This window comes from Lepidothrix coronata, unplaced genomic scaffold, assembly GCF_001604755.1.
Source record: "Lepidothrix coronata isolate B3197 unplaced genomic scaffold, Lepidothrix_coronata-1.0 Scaffold16, whole genome shotgun sequence".
NCBI classification, from domain to species: domain Eukaryota; kingdom Metazoa; phylum Chordata; class Aves; order Passeriformes; family Pipridae; genus Lepidothrix; species Lepidothrix coronata.
In genome coordinates, this window is record NW_016690196.1 from 443395 (window position 1) to 466100 (window position 22706).

The 22706-nt window shown below is 37.5% G+C and overlaps 1 protein-coding gene across 9 annotated transcripts in view; it reads right to left on the reverse strand.

The window, feature by feature from the left end:
- RGS7 (regulator of G-protein signaling 7) overlaps positions 1 to 22706 on the reverse strand; it is a 269115-nt gene that overhangs the window by 72578 nt on the left and 173831 nt on the right. For all 9 annotated transcript variants that reach the window (XM_017806734.1, XM_017806731.1, XM_017806733.1 and 6 more), the window contains exons 5-6: positions 10495 to 10601; positions 154 to 205 (exon numbers count right to left, since the gene is read on the reverse strand). In XM_017806734.1, coding sequence (XP_017662223.1) covers positions 154 to 205; positions 10495 to 10601 — 159 coding nt within the window. The remainder of the gene's footprint in view (positions 1 to 153; positions 206 to 10494; positions 10602 to 22706) is intronic.

Here is a 22706-nt window from a genome sequence, read left to right on the forward strand (position 1 = left end):
TTCACTTCAATATCAGCAGCTCTTGCACAGGAAGTACATGACATATAATTATGTTTTAAACATTGGGATGTTTAAACAAGACAGACTGCAACGACACGTTCATTCATATAACACATAAATTCCAAAAGAAATAGGAAAGATTTCTACACTGACCATAGTCTGTGTTTTCCGGCTCCCAACAATTTGATGGCCAAAAATAGGGTGTCTGTAGACAAAAAAAAAGTCGGTAACTCAAGTTAGACAATGCAAGAATTATACAGTCCTTGGATTGATACTGGTTTTCAGAATCAATTTATATTTACAGTAGATCTATTACACTGTTGACAATTTTGAAGTAGGCATCAAACCAGAAAATTACTATTGTACACTTGTTTTTTACACTACTATCAGAATGACACTGGAGCAGAAGAACAAAGTATTCTTTTTATTCTCAAAGTTAGAGGAACAAAACCCACAAGGTTAGGTACCGAGATTACATTTTCCCTAGAAACACACCTCTCACATGTCCTGAAGAATCAGTTTTAGAAGGTGTAAAGACAGAAGATCCTTTGAGGTTCATTCAGTTTTTGGTTTTGGAGAGTTTTCATTAGTATAGATTAGTAATCAATACACTTTCCTAAGAGTTATTTGTTTAAAAATGCCACTAAAGTTACCACAGTCTAATTTTTTCTAATTGTTTACCAATTATGATTTAAAATTCTTTTTAGGAGAAAGAAAATAGAAGTACCAGCAATTACTGCAACACTGTCCTTATAAAAACTGTGCTAAATACATTGTTAAAATAATTCACTTCCAACAAATAAAAAGTATAAGACTATATAGGCATTTTTCAAACAAATAACTTAATTTTTAAAATAGTAATTTTTTGTTAAAATGAAAATAATGACAGTAGTTTTCATAACACATCATCCCTGTATGGGCTATTCACTTAAAAGTTGGACTCAATGACCCTTGTGGGTCCCTTCCAGGTTGGAATATTCTGTGATCAATTGACTAATCTGTGTATACTTACATAACACATAGATACAGAGAGTTTCACAATATTTGAGCAGTTGAATTAAACTCATTAAATGTGTGGACCGGTTTGAGTGGTATTTAAAAACCCAAGTGCTTCTTTAGGAAAAATTTCTGCTTTACTTTATTTTTTCTCAAAGAGCTCCCAGCTGCCCACTTCCCTCAATATTGTTTTAATGCTAATCTGGAAACCAACAGGGCTGAAGTGGTACAGTGGCACATTCACAGCTGTCAAATTAAATATATATTGTGAAAAATCTTTTGCTATTGTGACATTGACCCATCAACCTTAATAGAAGCAATTTAGAATGTGCTATTTAGCAAGCAACAGCAATGAGCTGAAGGGTAAAAAAGGAACTGACTTCAAAGGCTGAGATGTGTTTCTTGCAAATTGTTTTGTACTTTGTAAGGAGCAAGAATAAGTAATTCTCTGATAAATGACTCCTTCACAGTACCACTAAAATCAAAGTGGCCAGTAGAAGCGTATATAAGCTCAAATGGAAAAAGGGGAGGAACCTCTAAAGAATGACTTGCAGTACTCAGTGAATTTTGAAGCAAGGAGCTATAAAATTAATTTAACACATGTTAATGTGAGCCATATAAAGCAAAAAGTCACATCATTGAAATACAGAGTTTACAAATTCAGAAAGGGAGAACAGTCCTTCCTTAGTGGTATGACGTGAATCTTGGGAGAGGCCCAGGAAGGAAAGCACAGCTATATAATTTTTTGGCTAACAGTAACTTTAACCTTTGTTTACAGGTTCAAGATGAGCTTCTGAAAAAAACTATGAAGGGAGGGTTACTAAATACATAGAAACCATATCCGCTCAGGCAGTGTCTCAGCTGAAACTCTTCCAGTTGTGGATATACTTGCTGCAAAATCCATATTAAAACTCCTCATGCATACTTAGGATTTCTTTTGACAAATTACATATACTCCATCCCAGCTGAGATTAAAAAATAAATTCCATCTTCTGATTTAGAGAAAATCACAAAATTGCTTCCAGCATTCATTTCCCATAAGGCTATGAGGAAACACTATATATTCATGACTACATGTTAATGATGTTAGAGGAAGACTGTTGTTTCATACATAAATGAAAAGCTACACCCAGACAGCGTATTGTTTTCAGTATTTAGTTAAAATAACACATTTAACTTCTATTGGAATTTGCACTTCAGTGGTGAAGGCAGCGTGAGCACTAAACACAATATGAGAAAGGGAACATGATCTTCAGTGTTGTGAAATATTGTCACCTTAGCTCACAAGGAGGCAGAGATGGCCAAGGCTTTTCTGAAGGATAAAAAGAGGCACCCTAATGTCAGAACCTGCTTCTAGCAGAAAGACTCCGTTCAGACCAACATTGAGAAATGTAAAAACGCACCATGGACACTTTTTTCTTTCCAAAGGTGAACAAACCTTATGAAGGAACAGACAAAATAGATTTTATTCCATTAGAGAATACCTGACCAACACTTTGCAGGTGTGTAGTAGTTGGAGTGAAAGTGACTGTAGCATGAGACTGGTATTCTGCAAAGACAAGCACAGCAGCATGAGGGCCAGCAGGCTCAGAAAACAGGCAGAGGAGATCTCCTGGGAAAGTAATCAAGGAAGAGAGAGGGATGGGAGATGGCAGTTTTTGAAAGAGACTGTATAAAATGTCTGAGTATCTCTGGAGAGAAAGTGCAGAGACAGATCAGCGTAACCACACTGGCAATTTCCAATGAACTAAATGTGGAAAAGAGATCATGGAAAAAGCATAAAATAATGCTACTAAGGACAAGTCTAAGCCTCCCCGTGCCAGGGAGATAAAAGCAGAAAAGTTAAAACAGACCATGAGTTTTAATTAGCAAAGCACATGATAAGCCATATTAAAAGGTTTCAATAATGTGTGATAAGGTAAGCCAAAAAGAAACCCCAGTAAAAGACAAACATTACAATATGAGAAAGGGGTTCAAATAACAGCTACTACAGATAAGTTCAGAAAATTATTAAATGCTTTCTTTGTTTGAGTCTCCAGAAGGAGGGAGAGACTGTGGTCAGATAAAGGTCTTTGTGCCCGGGGAATGACGCGCAGGCATGAGCTCTCCTTTCTAATGCTCTGAACTGGCCATGCACAAGCTGCCTCTGAACTGCAGGCCATGACCCTGCCTTCCTGGTGCTCGGATGCATTTAATGGGACTTGCTGAGAAGCACAGCTCATCAGCTCGGGCACTGCAACATGGCCAGAGCTGGCCTCCAGCCAGCTGGCTCCCAGAGGGAACAAAGTTCAAATCTGCCTGCAATCAGCTCTGTGAACATGCCCAAAATTAATTTGGACATGAAGATAAAACTACAGGGCAAAGCACAGGGCAAAAAAAAAAAAAACAGGAAGGGGAATATTTTTATGAGGTCAGACAGTTCAGGTTAGAACGCTGATGAAATTCAGCACAGAATACTTAAGGATTTATTGTGCTTTCATGTGGGTAAACTGTGTTTATTTATGAAAAAGCAAAAAAAGCCTGACCAAACTAAAAAAACCCTCCTAGTTCCTCAGTACTGTGATTTATATGCATGTGTAAATACTATGATGAAATTCTTGCTCCGATTATTTTCTTCTCTGTCTCCAACCCTATAGCAACTATTATTTAACTGATGATAGTTATCAAAAGTGTTGAATTATCTGCATGATGTTTAAAGGGGCTCAAGTTACCTGAAGGGCAAGTTATAAATGGAAAAAATATTCCTTTGAGTAACCTTTGAAACATGGGCAGTTTTTTTTAAAAACAAACTAAAATCACATAAGACAGAGGAGCTTCAGAAGACTACAGCAAGGGGAAGAACTACCTTTTCCAGAAAAGGGGGAAAGATGAAATTTTCTGTTTTATAATCTTTCTAGATCTACTGTCTAGATTGAATAATTGTAATACACTATCTATTTTTAATCTTTAAAAGCTAAAGTTTACTAATACTTGGATTTTTCAAAAAGAGTGTTAAACCCCTACTAGATGACAAATTAACAGTAGATGCTATGTATTTTGACCAAGGCAAAGTCCTACATTACTTTCTTACCAGCAAGTAAAGATTTATGTTATCACCCTAAGATATGTGCTCAAAAGCAGCTACAGCTGCTGATAAAGTTGCACTCAGAGTAGATATCTATTATTCGCTTTCATAGCAGGAAAGGCATTGATGTGTGCAGAGACAAGGAAAATTCTCCTAAAACCAGGCACAAGAAATAGGGATAAGGGACAAGATTAAGACTTAAAGTGAAAAAAAGTCCAAAGCATCAAGAAAAAAAAAAAAACTTTAAAAAAACATAGACACCGAAAAAAAAGCATGACACAAAAATCAGTTTCCGATTAAAGGATATTTTTCGATGCTGTGATTGTATAGAAAAAAGCACCAGCAATAAACGGGTGTGTAGTTAACATGACTGATGTTTTTCTGAAGGAATATTCCACATTTTCTTCCCTAATTGTTTGGTATCAACAGTCATAAAGTTCTAGTCTAAATCTGAAGTTTACTTTGTCCTTTGTTATAGACCTCAAACAGTTTAAACACATAACGTGTGACTATAATGTATGTTTGTTTCCACTTCTGTTTCAAAAGTCTCCACACAATTTCACACTCCAGATATTTAACAATCCCTTAGAATTTGCTGACGAAGTCATCCATGAAGAACTGGGGGAGAATGATTTGCCTTGCTCAACACAGAAAGATTAGGAAGATAGAACAGTTTGATGAGAAGATCCCTGGTCTCATGGAATGAGGTCAGAAATGCAAATAGGAGGCATGTGCAAAAGAGAAAGCTGCCTGTTCTCATCTGATCTATTAAAAAAATTCCACAGCAATGCAGAGAGGCTCTGCATTATAAATTACCTTCTCTATAGCTGGACTACGCAAATAAAGCTCGGTTCAATTATTTGTTACAAATCACATATGCCAAGTACACAGTAGAAGAATTAGAACATCCCCTGCAATATCATATATTCCTATGGCACAAATATTACACAATCTGTGGGCCTTGTTTCATGATCTAGAAGTCCATAAGTGAAGATTTTATCCAGGACAGCTATGAATTTGGCATAACGTGTTGTACCACAACACCACCACTTTCAAAGAGAAGATTATGAAATACCATGGGTGTTGGGGTTTTTTTGTGAAATATAGAAAACCTGAAGGAATTATCACACTTAAGAATTTTACTTTTCCTCAGAAGGAGGAATACTCCATGACGGAGTATTAAACAGGGAACATTTGTCATTTTGCCATGACATCCCACTTATAGCTGAAGGAAGGTGGGTGGTAGAACGGTTTGGGGAAAGTCAAGTACTGTTTATCAGCCCAGGTAGAAATAATGCTGCCAATTTTTATCAGTACACTTTTGAGGCACTTTGTTTAATTGTAGATGTAATTTGAATCAGCAGTCAGGACAAGTCAGAAGCTAAAGAAATAAGGCTTAACTAGCACTGCAGATGTAATTGTGGAGACATTTAAGCCTTTGGAACAAAACAGGCTGTTACAAGGATCTTTCTGCCATTGACAGAAAACTGATTTTGTACACACAAACGCATACTGGTTCTCTTGCATTATACATTAGTATCATTAAGTAAACCTAGCCTTGGAAATCCATAATTCTCCTGTTAATAAAGTCATATGAAACAAAATCTTGTAATATAGCACATATTCCACAATAAACAAATTGGCATGCAGTGGCTGCTAAGCATCATAAGCAATCCTGTGATAAAGCAAATAGATCTGCCTTGGCTCTACCACAAAATCAATCAATAATAATATCTGAGCTAATGAAACATCCACTTGTAAAAATCAGTGTTTCCCACAGCTTTTATAAAACATGATTAATTTCTATGCATTAAACTGTATTACAGAGGAGGGAAATCATTAAGCACCTTTCAGCTACCCCTCGTTGATAGTAATAAGAAAAGAGTTGTTGTCTCTGAAGCTGTTCCACTCCATGGAATTTTTTAAAATCCAATTACTTGGATGGGAGAGGAATATTCAAATCACTTATAAACCCTTGCATATTACTGCTATTCTTCTCACAGGCAACAGGGAGCCTTTATAAACAGCTGAAATCAAGTCTTTGCTGAAAAGTAGTTATGCACAATCTCAAATGCTTTGCATGACGGATGGCAAAATTCATGGGCATTCTGTTTTAAATTAATTGCAGTTGACACAAATGATCTCTGGTAAAGGAAAATGGTAAGATTGCTAGTCTAGCACTGTCAAGCCCATAGAGGAAGGACGCCAGCAAGTAGTGCTCCATGGTTAGCTCAAAATCCTTAAAAAAAGAGTTTTAGAAACAAAATTTTGACTCTGTGACTTCTCTTTTCTAATCTGAAAAGGGGATGAGCATGGAAAGCAGTGTGGGGGAAAGTGTGTTTGCCTAAGGAGTTAATAAAGAAAAAAGGGCACTGATGAGGAAGTCAGAAAGACATGTGGATTTGAAATATTTTTCCCTCTGAAACCTAAACAGCACCTGTATATGCTGTATTTTCTCTTCAGCCTAAGCTGAAGAGAAAATGAATTAGTCATTGCACCTGCAATTGCCAAAGAAAATCTGCCAAATGCTGAATAAGATAACCTTTTCCTTTTTTATTTCTAAAATCTGGCTTCCAATAAAATCCTTCCCTCAAGGCACAGTAGATGATCCAGCAAGGCTCTGGAGAGTGGTTGAAGAGCTGTGATGTTCAGCCACAGAATCAGTACTCAGAATGGCCAGAGGCTGGCTCAGGACTGAGCCAAGAGGTAGCTAGGCAGGTAAGGATGACTCAAAGAGATGCATAAAGCAATGTCATTCCACTTGAAACATGAAGATCCACAACACTTCACACTCTAAGCTATTTTGCAGCAAAGACACTTCAAGATCCTTGCAGTAATTGCTATATAATTCTAGCCCCAATTCAGGCACAGGAAAAGAAAGCCAGTGAGGTTAAAAGCATTTGCCAAGAAAGTGGTCCCAGTGGTAGAACAGGAAAAGATATCACAGTCCAAACCTTCATCTCGCCGAGGTCCATGAGTTTTGCTGCTATCTTCATCAGACTCATGCTTTCACAAGAAAGTGTTCCCATTTTCACACTTTTTCTCAGTTATTTGTGCCTTTCATCTTCAAAGTTACAAAACAACAGCAAAACCTAACCCTCATCTCTGAAAATTAATTTATTAAATGGAAGTGTGATTGTCACTAATCTCATGTATCCTAGAAGTTTGTTTAAAGCCAAAAGATATTAGGAAGATTATATTTCATTATTAACATTGAGACACTTAGTATGCATTTGGAACTTGTAGAGGAAATCAACATATTTTTCCTGGGATGCTATTGCAGGAGCTTACCAGCTGAGAGGGCAAGTCAGGTATTCCTCACCGGGACAAATATACGTGGACACAGATGAAATGTCTCAATGGGTAATCCCTGGCCCAGGGACAATCTAAGGTGCAGCTTGCTTTTCTTATTTGGGCCCCTCATATCTATTTACTCTCAGGTAGAAGAAGGTGGTTAGAAGGTATTCAGCTCCTTCTTTGGTCCCAGGCTTAAATTAATAGGAAAAGGCAATGCAGCTTTTCTCATTTTCCTTATTGAGACTAATAAAAAAAGTCATCTCTTAATAAGGCAATTAATATTTACATCCATCTCCTTTGAATTAAATTGATATCACATAAACTAACCTAATTAACACCTGAGAAGGTCAAAGAATCATCCAGAATTATTTATTTTATTTCATATTATTTAAAAAAGCAGATGTAACTATACTCTTGCCTCCTGATGGCAAGAGTAATAACTGAAAAAGTATAATTTTTGCCTGGAAAAGGGCATTTGCCCAAATGAAGCAAAAAATCTTCACTGCTTTTACCTATTTCTATACAAAAGAAGGTTGTTTAAAACAAACTGAATGTAATACTATCAGGAGGGAATGTGTCACCCTTTGGAAAACAAAACATGAAGTGCATGGAGAACATTATTACAGCTAGTCTGTTTTTTGTAGGACAGTTCTTTAAATTGCAGAGATTTCTCTGCAGGGATGGCTTCTGAACTTTTCAATGCTGGCAGGTGCACAGTTTTCTCTTTCTATTAAAATATCCAGAAATCTTAGAATCCTGTCCAATACTCAGAGGGTACCATTTCCAAAGCACCTGAACATCTGTTCTAGTGCAAAATTCACACATTTGCAGACAAACTTTCCTCCCAATTGACTATGCTGTCTTCATCTTCCAATTTAACAGCTTCAGTAACAGATTTTATAAAAGCCTTACTTTGGTGGGGAACATGGAGTTGTAATCATATGAATTTTGCTGTTATAACTCTAGTTAACAGTATGACACCACTATGAATTTTTTCTCATGCCATACATTGACAGCTAAAATTGCATTGTTTTATCATTGTTAGCGTAGGAATAGCAATGCAAAAGGTACCGCAGAACAGCAAACAACACTGCAGATACAGACTGAGCAACACTCGAGGAAAGCCATCTTATTTCATACATGTTTGTCAAACAGGCGCCGAATTCTTAACTTATATAAATAAACTGATAAAGTTTACAGTCTGGCCCTCACTGAAGCTTCATGTCCAAACATGTAGGCTCTAGATCTCTCTGAGGAAAGCTCACAGCGGTGTAGCTGCAGCAGTCTCAGTGGTTCACAGTGCAGCTAATTCTAGCCTGTACTTTCCTTCAGTTGAACTATCATGCCACCAGAGGTGCTTATTTCCCATGCTTGAGATAGAAGCAGGCCAGCAGCTGAACAGAATTCAAAGGCTAGCACTCCTATGAGTAAGTACTATGCTCTGCAAAATTAAGTCCTTGGATACTTTGTCCTTCTGACCTCTGCTTATGCAGAGACAAGCCAGCAAGCGGAGCCTCAATCACTCCATGATTCCTTTCCATTTACCTCACCAATAAGCCCCTTAAGTCATGTGCCATCTCTCTTCTTTATACTGAATACTGAGAAGAATGAAGCCCTATGAGCTTAAAATAAACCTTTTCCTTCAAATACTCTCACCAGGATCAAAGGTAGCTGTGGATCTAGGGGAGGAGGCTTGGAATGACAGCTCTTTGTACTACCCATATCCACATCTAACTTTCCATTCTGCTGAAGGTCAAGTTTTTTGCACTGTATGACTCACAGGATCTAAATATGAAAATATGATAATATTGTTTGCAGGTATGCAATAATAATTCTCTTTCTTGCCAGACTGTGATGGGTGTATTCATGCAAAGATTCTGGTTTAAAAAAATATTACGAGTCATTCTCTTCCCTTATGTGGATCTATAGAACTTAAGCCAAAATATTGATGAAAGTATTGTACAGTGATTAATATAATACAATGTCTGAGACTATGATTGGCCCCCAATGTATCACAGTTCTCTTCTGAATTTTAAAGACCACAGTCTTAGTTTTATTTTATTCCTGATCGTTCCTTATTTAAACAATCTTTAAGACATAGTTTATTGTCTTGAAGACAATAGATTTTGCTCTATCAGATATTACTATTCTGTATTTAACACAGTTAGAAGTAACAAAGCAGAATTACCAAACTCAATTTCATAGTGATAATCATCATACCATTTCAAAGCAATAAATACCTAGGGAAGATCTTGGACCAGCTGTTGGTGATACTTACCAGAAGGATCACCTAATAGGAAGAGCAATACAGAACAAAACCACCATTGCCAAAGGTGGCACATGGCAAGCAAATTCCTTCTTTAGAATACATAATCTGCCATCATATTTGCTTCAGGTCACTGGCAGTATTGTTCTTCAAAATTCTAGCCTGCTATTCATTATTAGAAAAAAAAACCACTCCTGCTCCCAGGCCCTCAGTTTGAAATCTAATATAATAAAACACAACTATGTAGGTATCTGAATAATATACTTGTAATTATAGGCATACACATACATACATACATACATACATACATATAAATACTTCCAGCTTGTTCTGAAGCATCTGCATGTTTGTTTTATGCAACGGGACAGACAGATCAATGTAAAAATGTGTCTGCACTTGTTAGAAGAATACTCACTGCTCCAATACTATTCAGTCACCAGTAAGGAAATCCTCATATAAGAAGGAAAATAAATATTACTCTCCATTATTTATCAGATTTCTGCTATAGGTTTAATAATCAAAATCCCCCTTTCCAAATTAAGACTATGCAAGGAATAAGGGTCAATAAGATAATTTAATTTGCTTTATTATATTTCCAAAATATTATATTAATTCATTTCATGAGAGATAGTTCCACATTTAGAATTATCATACTTTTTTCCAGATATCAAAATGGTCATTATCATCTTAACACTTTGCTGAAAATTTATAAATAAATTCCTTCTACCATTTTTTAATTTATGGGAAATTTCACCATTTACCGGGTTATGTAAGACACAAAGTATGGTTAAAATTTGCTGTGAAGCTTCGTGCAAGGCTTTTAATATTAGTCTCCATTTGGGCAAGTCAAGAACATACTGAAAATACCTACCTGGAATCGATAAAAGGTGCCATCATCCTTCAGTGTTAGAACATGGTCTGAGATTGGAAAGAAATAGCCATGTGCTGCCATCAGTGTTCCTAAATGTAGAGCTTCCACTGTTTGAAGAAAAAAGAAAGATAAACTTTAAAAGTGAAATAACTTCTTTTCAGCAGTTTAGTTTTGTTGTTAAGATTCACCTGATCTCCTGCAGATAACCACTTTGTTCTCAGTCAAAGTCTTGCCATCATGAAAGACCTGTCTTTTTTTATGTAATATAATAACACAACCAAAAAAAACCCTGTACTTTCCTTCACAAATAGCTTTAAATGTCCCATTTGCAGCTGCAGCTCCACTACCTATATTGGCATTAGCAGGTAGCTACCTCAATGTTCACTCACTTGTTCTGAAGCTAAAAACAGCCCTCATTTTTACTCTGATGGTGCAGCCTACTTTTATTCTTTAAAACAGTTTCTGATTACATGTTAAAATAGTTGATTCCAATTACATATCTTCCTCACTAGCTTTATCAGAGCCACTGTAAAGGAGAGAGATTTCCTTAAAAGTTTCTTGTTACTGGGAAAATAACAAAGAAACATAGGATACCAGAACAATTGAGGTTGGAAGGGACCTCTGGAGGTAATCTCATACTTGCTCAAGCAGAGACATCTTGAACTGCTCGCTGAGGGCCATGTCCAAGTGTTTTTTGTATAGCTCAAAGGAGTGAGACTCCACAACCTCTCTGGGCAACCTGCACTAGTGTTCAGTCATCCTCACAGTAAAAAAGTGTTTTCTGATGCTCAGTGGGAACCTCCTGTGTTTTAGTTTGTGCCCATTGACTCTTGTCCTATCACTGGGCAACACTGAATAGAGACTGGCTCCAACTTTTCTACGTGCTCCCACCAGGTATTTATACATATAGATGAGTTTCCACCTGAGCCTTCTCTTCTCTAGACTGAACAGAATCTTTTCTCATAGAAGAGTTGCTCCAGGCCCTTAAACATCTTTGTAGTCCTCTCTTGGAGTCTCTTCATTGTGTGCATATCTCTCTTGTAGTGACGAGTCCAGAACTGGACACATAGAGAACAAATTCAATTCACTTTAATGAAAAAAACTCTAGTATCCAACAGTAAGCTTTACATGTGCTCCTATATTTTCAGTGAATCACTGTCCACTACCAGACCCTGAAGTCTTTAGCTCAGTGTTGTCATTATTTGTCTGATAAGAACACAATGTTGGAAGAAGGGAATTGCAGTAGTTGGAGTCATGGTCTTGTTGCAGTATTTAAGTCCTTCTATCTTTTTACCATATTTCTTTACCAACCTTGTAACAACTCCAGTACAAATCCTGAAAATATCTGTACAGCAATTTCTGCTTCACCATTAAAAATTTCCAGGCAAAATCCCCTAATATCAGTCCACAACCACCAAAGCATTCTAATTTTAGAAGTTATATGACAAAGCCATCAGTTACAGGAGCTGGTGCTAGAGAGGACAACACTGCTGCTGAACAACACCAGCAATGAGAAAATTTAAAAGACCAATAAAAAAGCCATAATGAACACCTAAGGAATAAGAGAAAGATGGGAAAGGGGAGGACGAAACAGGCAAAAAACAGAAGGAGAAAGACAAAACCAGCAAGATCTGCCTAAAAAAATTATTAAAATATGAAATCAGCATGAATCCATAAAGTATGCAGAATCAGTAAGGATGCATATTGGCAGTAAGAAAAACATGTTGCACCACCACAAGTTACAGAGATTCATATTCATCTTCTAAGAAGTGCTCATCTTCTAAGTGCTTATTTCTTCCTATTGCCTTAATTTGGCTTTCAGCAATGGCAAGCATAAATATTGCAGCACAGCTTTGTCTCGCCCTGCCTCTTAAAAACATCACTGCCATATCTGACCAGCAGTTACAGCATCATCAGGCAGAAAGAAATCTGAATCCTGATATCTGTGTTCTTGCTAACACAGAGGGTTTCACTTATGCTTCACCCATCATTATTTTGAATATGAGAAGTAAACACAGGTTTATTCACTTACCCATACTTATCAGCATCCCAAAAAATTCCATCCTTCACTCTTTGCTCACCTGAAGACATTCACTGGCATAGGAGATACAGGAGAAACAGTGGGACATCTTTAAACTAACCCAAAGCCAGCAAGCATGTGAAAGGAACAAGAAAGGGCATCTGGACAGTACTCAGCTGAGATCACATAACTCTACCAGGATTTATTTGATACCAAATAATTATTGCCATTTCTGTGTTTAGCAAACTGGTTCCTGTCCCTCCAGCAGAGCCATTACCTAAGAAAATACAACACACTCTCTCTGGCAGTGAGCTCTCTGGCCTGCTGTAAAACGCCACAATGCTATTAACAAGCCATTTCCCACTTGCAAGCCTTTAAGAATTGTCTCTAACAGAAAAAAGGTAGTTGCTTCACTCCTTGTGCTTGCGATGTCTGTAAATCTCCATGTGAACTTTGTCCTAATTATTATAAGTTCACATATTGTAGTTACTAATTCATTTCAAGCTGCTAAATTCTATTATCCCATGGATCAGAAATTTTGAGTCAATGCTTTCTCTAGTGAGTCAGTTGCTGAGGTTCTTTTTATTTTGGTTCACTTCATCTGCCTTTTAATTGTATTAAGCTTTTCTTTGTTCTTCACATTGGAACTTATTCCCAATTCAAAAAAATTTTATTTTTGCAGGTATTATGTATCTTCATGTGTGGTAGGTTGACCTTGGCTAGACATCAGGTGCCCACCAAGCCACTCTATCACCCCCCTTCCCAGCCGGACAGAGGAGAGAGAGTAACATGGAAAATGACTCATAGGTTGAGGGGAGGCAGTTTACTAAAGCCAAAGTTTACGCGTGCACAAAGTTTATTCTCTATTCCCATTAGCAAGCGGTGTTTGGCTACTTCCTGGGAAGAAGGGCTTTTAGTATGCATGCCAGTTTCTCAGCAGGCAGACATTGCAAACAACTAATGCCCCCCTTCCTCCTCCTTTCCTTAGCTTTTATATCTGAGCTGTCATATGGTGTGGGAACATCCCTTTAGTTAGTTTGGGTCAGATGGCCTACTTGTGTTCCCTCCCAGGATCTTGCTCTCAACTGGGGAAGAAATGCTACAGTGCTGATGCTGTGCCAGCACTGCTCAGCAGTACCCCAAACACCGGTGTGTTATCAACACCTTTCTAGTTATCAGTGCAAAGCACAGCACTGTAAGGACTGCTATGGGAAAATGAACTCCGTCTCAGCCAGACCCAATACATTGTGGAATGAGAGAAAAACAAAGGAAGAAATGTGCTGACATTTTTTAGAGAAAGGATTTCTTAGACAAGGGTGACAGGGCTTGCCAGGGAGCTCTGACGCAGATGAGAGTTCATTCTCTTCAGATTTAGCAGAAACTAAATAGGCTCCAGATTTGTTTCATGTTCTTCCTGGATTCTGAATTGTAATATTTTTCAAGATCACAAGGAGTTTACATTATTTTCCTTTACCCAGCAATTTTTAGACCACATCTGGACTACCATGTCCAGTTATGAATAACATGTCCATTACAGTACAAGAAAGACATCAACAAACTTGAAGTGAGTCCAGTGGGAGTTCATCAAGATCACTGGGGCTGGAGAATGCACCCTATAAGGAGAGGCTGGAGGAGCTGGCCTAGGTCAGACTGAAAAAAATAATGTTTTAGGTGTATCTAGCAGTACCTTTCCAATGCCTAAAAGGAGATTTCAAAATGAGGGAGCCAAGAACTTTATGGAGTTGCATGGCAATAAAACTAACTAACTACCTAAATAAACAGACAATGGTAATAAATCAAATCAGGGATAGTTCTTACTTTCAGCCAAGCAGCAGGAGAGGCTGCCCAAAGACACTGTGCAATCTGCATCCTTGGAGGCTTTCAAGACCTGAACAGATAAAGTCCTGGGCAACACGTTTGAGCTTACACTTGACACTAATTTGAGTAAGGGGTTGAATTAGAGTCCTCCTGAAGTCCCTCTCAACCTGAATTATATTACTACTCTGTGATTCTAGATGATCAAGTAGAAGTGGAACATAGAGCTTAAAAAAGGGATGAAGAAAATTGGAGAAGAAATTATTTCAAAGCTCCTGCCAGAACAGCCTTTACTCCAGGCAAGGTTGGCTACAGTAGGAGTAAGAGCTTGTATTTCTCTCACTGACCAATGAGTCATAAACATAAGTACATATTCACTACTACTTCTTTATGAAAAAATGGAAAGAGTGACCTGACCTTTTTCAGAAGCCAATCAAGGTTATTTAAGGTTTAAATTTTTCCCAATAGCAGCCTACATCTCTTCTCAAGTTATGTATGGAGAGTAACTTGATTATACGTTTACCTCAGGCAATCTCATTCAGCTAGAATGAATCCACACTAACTCAATGTTGAGGTGTATCTCTGTTCCTTTTAGCCACTAAGCATTAATATGGACACATAAACTTGTCACTTCCCTTTTTTTTCTTTAATTAATAGTTAATTAGTTTTCATTTTTTTATGGCTATCAATTCATCAACTTAGTCCAGCATTACATACATATAAATGCACAAATATATCCTTTTAGTACCAACCTAAGATCCACTGTAGCTCACACTTTGAGGGTTACAAAATTACACCTGGTGAATTATGTCCACAAGACTGTACGTCTGCCTCACACCAGGCTGCTAGAGGACTAATGCTGCTGCTCTTTTTGCAGTAGCAGTAGAATTACAACATAGAAAGAAAACTCAGCTCTTGGGATGTTTCTAATCTCTGAGCAAGAGGTTGTCCAGTGTATTACAGACACAACAAAGGCAACACTTTGATATACATCTCAATTTGCTAAAACCAGATTGAAAAATTACTGTGTGAAGCCAATGAAGTAGAACAGTAGGATTTAGGAAACAAAACCATGAGCTTGAAAAAGAAAATGCAGCCAGCAGCAGACTAATCCAACATGCCTAAATTCTTAGAATTTAAATTCAGACAGCTTATGTATCCCCCAGCTATTCCTGCATGTGAAGCTAGAGGAAGAAGCACATTTCATCTGCAAAAATGGCACATGTAGATTAGGAACATCAAAAACTTCTATGAAGTGGATTAGTTAAAAAGAAAAAAAAGGAGTCTGAGAGAAATGCTTTTAGACATAAAAGTTGCCAAGTAAAAAGAATAATGTTTATACATATTCAGAATAAAAATTTAAAAAAAATTGGAGGAACAGAATAGAAGCAAAAAAAATACTGGGGTTTTTTAGATGGCAAGTGTACACAGATTCATGCAGAAATGTGATATCTACACAACTATTATTTCCCAATCTTCAGTCACTGTGTATAAGAATATGCAATGTGAACTACATTCTCAATCACACCCAGATAGCCTTATCAAGAAGGCATAATTCAAATTACAGTCAACTACTATACAGTGAATAAAAACTGCAGCCAGAGACATCACATAAAAAAATCTGAGGGAGACAGAGCTCATGGAGGTGTAACTGGTAGAATAGAGTAGACTTCAGCTTCCTCTGCTCTTGACACCATGCTTTGAAGACATTGATTATCTGATCTAAGGTTCCAGATATACTTCCTAGTAGTTATACCATGGAAAAGTGGAATGGCATATTCAAAAAACAAATTTACTCAAATCACTGTTTTAATTTTTATAGGTAAAAAAAGGAAAGTGTTGTGAGTTATAATAGGTAATGGAAAAGAAACGCCTCAGGTGAAAGACAAATGCATCTTTATGATCACATTGCATTTCAACAGGATACAAAGTATTTTATATAAAATCAAAATATTACTGTGAATGTAGGTTTGATTCTTAATGCTATTGCTGGGTTAAAAGCTCAGAAAAAGCTAAAAATTCCATGGTTCACTCTGCTCTTGAACTTTATTTAGCTGAGTGGGTGAAGTGAACAACACATGTACATAGATTGATTAGCAATCATTTCTGTGAGAAATAATATTTCCCAGCCATCTGCTGTGCCATTACAAGACAGTGATCTTGACAGATTAAATGCCAGTCACTTTTAATATACTTTGTTATACAAGAGAGCCAGATATTTTCAGTGCTTTGGGATAATCCAAACCTGATGAAATCAAAAGAATGAAAAACATACTCTGGTGGCTGAGTTTTGGTTTTATTTTCTTTTTAAACATAGTGCAGTTTTTTCCTTAGTGTAATAGCTACAGCATGGATTGATGATAGTTTGTTCATCTTAAATTGCAGGGTATGGTAGTATCAGTGGAACAAGTTGTTTCTTATGATAACATCCACAGGAAGGGATTAAAAAGGATGAATGTTCCTTGTTTTTCCTTGGAATCAACATGTTTCTGTTCTTTGAAACCCTTAATGGATATGTTTTCAGTGATTAGTGTGGATTCTACTTTTCCTTACACATGTCAGGTCTACAGGTGATGTGGTCTATATATTTATGTTTACTCTTTATGGTATCATACTGTAATAGTTACAGTTTCTCAACATCTGAAGTGCCCTGCAGGAATCTCTGAGGGACCAAGAAAAGAAAAATAGGGTATTTTCCAATTGTGCTCCACTTTCAGGCATCATTTTTTCATAGTCTATGTTCTCTTGTGCAGCTCGATCCCGGAGAAAGATTTCCTACAAGGAACGTGACTTGGGGCATTTTGTGTCCTGAATATTGTTATATGATGTAAGAAACAGGGAAACACCTAAACTTGCCAGTTTTTCATATACTTTTTGATACAAAAATGTCAAACAAATGAAAGCTTCCCTTTCCACAGGACAATAAAGTGTTTATTATTTGTTGAATCTAAAATACACCACAGTACTGAAGTGCCTTTCTAAGCCACACAGCAGCCTGGAAAAAGAAATAACGAGTCAGAACTTCACAAGAACACATCATTGTAAGTGTTGAATGCCAAGACTTCATCACTTACTCTCACCTCACTCCTGCTGTAATTTCATTGCCAGTGTGAACACAAGCTGCAAAGGATTAACTTTAAGTTAGAGTAATAAAATACAACCTGCTTCTCACACTGACAAAAAGTGTAGAAGAGACTCACTCTCTGGGCCTGGCTGTGGTGTTTAAATAGAAGAAAATAAAACAGCTAGAAAAGTTCTTGAACACCCACAACACTATAATTCCCCCTCTTTTTTGCCACCTGAAGGATCAAATTTGTACGGGGAGTAGCACTCAGTGAAAGTTATTTCAGTGAGGACAAAACAGCTGGTGAAGGCAGAAGCACTATTTAATCCAACAGTTAAAATGAGATTCATACTTGATTCCAAGATACCCATCATAAACCAAAACAAAGTTATCTGCCAACACAGCAGTTTACCTAAATAGGTAGAATTTTGCTTGTGCTAGACAGTGGCTGCTAATCCATCAGCAGGTCAGAGGCATTGGTAGGAGCATCACTAAGCAGGATAAGGAAGAAAACCTATCAAAGATGAGCCATGAGTCCTCATCTGCCCAAGGCATGATAATGTCCACCCTTCCAGCCTGAGCTGATCTATAACATGGGGTGTATTTCAAGTCTAGAAACAATGATGCACACCTGAAACATTGACTCTTTTCCTCACAAAAGCATCCAGCAAAACAGGGACTGTAAGACTGATGAAAGACAGTTATGCCTTGGTGCATCCTCTGCCTCACCACATCTCTTTCTGCCACTGCCTCTGATGGGCAATGTCCTAAGATAAGAACACCAGGCGGGTATTTCAGAAGGAACTTCTGGATGCTCACATAATTAATGCATTCCAGGATGGGGAGATGAGATTTTTGTGATTGACTTTCATCTACATCAGCCTGCAAAAGGATATAAAATGCTTCTGAAGACTGGTCCAACTGGGTAAACTGGTCTTCTCAGGTTGCAGACAGTTTCTGGATGGAAACCTACCCTCCGCCAAACCCTCCCCCAACCTCACCCATCCCCAGCAGGGACACATGCAGAGTACATCCAACCTGAAAGTGGGAACATATTTGGACAGGTAAGTAAAGTGCATTAAGATCCAGTCAAATACAGAGAGAAAATCCTAGATCAGCTACATAGATGCTTTGTTGCTTGGTACTTGTGAATTCTGCAAGGCCAAAGACTATAAACCTGAACGTTTCTAGCCAAACCTGCTTGTATTATACCCCTTTAAACATAGACTGTCGACTGAATCCGAGATTAAGTGGACTTAGCTGCACCTAGACTTCTCCAAGAAATTTAGAAAGCAGGGGGGCCTTACTGAGGCTCATGACTCAACAGGAGAGACCACAACCTATAATTCATTGTACTAGATGATACAGTTGTTATTTAGATACTGCACTGGCAATGTTTAGATATTGCATTAGCAATAAATCTAATCATAATCATCCACATAACCACTGTGTTCTACTTCTCATGCGTGATTGAGAGCTTCTCTCATTACTCTGCTGCAGAGACATATTACCAGTCTTGCATTATGTGGTCACAGATTGTGGATGAATTGGGACTGACCTAAATGTGTGACATAACCCTGAGAAACTTCTATCTAGACAAGATCAACAGAAGTCATGTCACCATGAAAGACTGAAGGAAAGGGGAAGCTGGCCTACAGTTTCTGGAAGGAACCAAAAAAAAACCAAAAACCAAAACCAGAGTAGAAGACCTTTCATCACTCATAGGAGAGGAAAAAAGAAAAAAAAAAGTAAAGAATTCTCAAGTCAGAGAAAAAAAAAATGTTAGTCCTTGAAAAAGAAGTTACATCTCACTGCTAGCCATACAAAAACTCTCTTCTTGAAAACTTTTTAAGTATTGCCTGTTAAATTTTTTATTTGATAGTTTCCCACTGGATTTCAGCTGATTACACACTAACCATCGGTGCCTCCTATTAAAGTTTGCTTTTATCCTCTTAATAAAATTGTATCTTAAAAGGCAGACCGCTGAGACCTCAAAATGTAATGACTTTAGGTGAGCACCATCGTTTTCATGTTGACCAAAAACTAAAAAAAAAAAAATTATGGAGTTGCAAACTGAGGTCTCATGAAGCAGACCAACAAGGAGTGAGGTGCTGGCATTGAGCAGTGCTATAACTTCACCTCTGAAATATTTGTCTGAGGCATTTGTTTAGAAAACAGGAAACAGTGCAGCTGCAGAGGATGGAGAAAATCTAGCCAAGCTGTAACCAACAGACAGACTTAACCACCAAGTGAAACAGAACACGGCATAATTTGGTCACTAGATTTGGTCACAGTTCATTCAGCACGCCGTCATGAAAAGTGGCCTGAATGTGTTTAAAACTGGATTTATAGTTTCTCTGTCATCTCTCACCTCAACTTTTTTAAGTACCTACCAATATCACAGCAGCAATCAGGTCTTCGGCTGGTGGAATTTAGCTCTGTACCTACAATGCAAGTCTGCGTTTACAAATTTTTCCTCTAATTTTACTATAACTATTCTTGAATTTTTCTATTTTCAACTTGGCAGAAATTATGGGCTTTTTGTTCTTACATTACTGATATCTCTTGTCTCTTTAAACTGAAATGATGGAAGGGTGAAACCCAGATTCCTTTGAAATATGGGTTGCCTGTTTTCCTGTTGGTTCTTCCTCCAAAACTGCAACTTTTTAGTTTGAGCTTTGATTCACATGCTTCTTTAAGGCAAAATAGGGAAAATCAAACCTCTGTGTCTTGCTTTCCCTAATGACTGTCTGAACTTGTGTCCATAAGATATTTCTGAACACTTTGCTCCTTCGTCCCTCCAGTATGAAACTCTGTGCTAATATTTAAAGTCATATGTGCACCCTTTTGAGCAAACCTGCTAAAGACAAAACAAAAAAAAAATTCAGAAAAAATCCAGTTACTGGAAATACACTGATTTTGAAAATTTTCTTAGATGAAATCATGTTCCCCAGTCTCAAGCATCTGTAAAACACCCAAAATATTGGACACAGACTACTTCTATTAAGTAGTATAATTATTATGTTATTATTTCAGGTTTTCTTGTATACTACTTGCCAGTTGCTGCTAGCACACCAGATCTTCCCACTTTCTTCAACTCCAGCTGCTGAGTCTGCAAACGTGTGACCAAATTGTTTGGCTGCAAATGTTTGGTGGGGAAGTATGTAATTCATTCTCCACGACACTCAAGAATTCGTGCATGTGAGCATCAGCCAGGAAACGCATTTTACATCATGACTGCCTCAAACACGGTGCCCTGTATGATGACAAACCTTCCTGGCCACACTACAGTGTCACTGCTTCTCCCTTTCTTTGTCCTACTCAAGGCAAGGCCCAGCTGGCAGCCTGCCAACTCCCCTCAGTCGGCTGTGTTTGGACACTACAGGCACAGGATCTTTTACGAGAGCACATTCAAAGCATAAGACCAGTAGGCACTGCCACAGCCAGCTATATATCTGGGATGGGATTTCAAGGGAGGAGACCCATGTTTAAAACTTGGCAGACACAGAGCACGTGAATAACTAGTGTAGTTGATGAACCACTTGAATTTGTGGGCAGTGAATAGCAAAAGAGGGCACAAGCTTTTTCAGTGCACAAATTATCTGTTACTGAAGGAACTACAGAAGATAATATTGTTGAATCAGAGGGACATCAGCTACTGTGGAGGTTTTGAAGTTGGGTGAGGGTAAGCAATAGGTAGCACTAACTCTTGCAAGATTACTGCTGGTTAAGAAGAACCATGACACTTTTTTAGTTTTAACTCTGTTTTAATATGAATTGCTACTACACCAACCATTTACTTTCTATCATTGTGATGCATTGCTACCATAATCACAGAACACCCACTTCTGACCAGGCAGTTCAGGAAATAAAAAGAACATGCAGCAGCCACAGCTAGAAAAATAACTGCCTCTTTCACTGCACTCAAACCAATAAAGAATACAAACCTCTTTATAACAATTTTCATACCTCCAGCAAACTGAGAGCATAAAATGCTGAAAATAATGTATTTTTTCCTATAGGAATAATACTGTGATTTTAAAGTCCACCAGGAGTTAAAAGCTTTATAAGTACATTGGTGTCATTGAGACACACATCAAGGAAAAATACCAGCAAAGCTCAGGCAGGATAACAACAAAGAGTGTGGAGGTAGCTTTTCCAGAGAATAACAGGAGTATGATTTCCCATGTGATCAGACACGGTTACCTTGGATGCACGTACACAAAAAACCCCAAGGCAGTTATTACAAACAGGATCACCTTTAAAAAGTTCTCTTTGTCCATTATTTATAGTTAATTTCTTTGACTGGTAAGTAAAATATAGTACATTGTAGTCACCAAAATGAAGGATGAGGGCAAACTTCCCGATGTTGCAAAAGTCCATTTTATGCCATCCCATGTTCCTACTGTTCTCCCCACCCCCAGTGCTCACTTTGCTCCATTACATGGAATTTACACAGATAATTGTAGAAAACTATCAGTTCAGCCAGACAAACTCTGCTATTAAAAATACAGAAATACTGACAGATATTAACTGGTAAAAATAGCTCAAAGAAAACCTTATCATAAGTGGTTTTTTTTTCTACAAAAAAAGAAGAGGCCTCAACGTGTGACCTATTTCTTCTATAGTGGCAGAATCTAAAAGCAGAAGGAAGAGATAGCACTGATGAAAACAGCAGCAGCAAAAACTATCAAAGGCTTTAAAATAAATTGATAAAATGAAGAAAAGCATCTAGTTGGGTCAACATAAGTCAATCTGTGTTTTAAGGCAAGTTAAATATTAGACTGCCAAACTGTTAATCATAGTGTGTAATTTATTATTTAATCACCTTAAAGCTGGAAAATATATCCTTAGGTTTTAGAAAGACATCCAGAAAAAAGAAATTAATACAATTGACACCCATACAGACAACATGATAAGAACTATAATAAAGGTTAGAATGAGTGAAAATAAAGATAAGTGCAAGAGAAAAGAAAGACTCAAGATAACTTTTGTTGATGGGTACAATGTCTTACAACTCTGTGAGTGTTCTTATGTGGAATTAGTAAACATATAAGGTTACGAAAATCTGGTTACATATTATCTTGGATTCCCAGGGAGCTCTTGGCATGATTCCTCCAAATGTTTTCTAAAGGTATCAAGCAGAACATGGGAAAAGCAATAGGTAGAAAGGTGGGAATAAAGGTCAGGCACAGCAGATCAATGATCACACTGAAGGGAGAGTAACCACAGAAGCTGTGTCTAGTAGTTCCTGAACTGTTCATTATCATCCTAAATTATCTACACAAGGGTGTAAATGATGATATTACATCA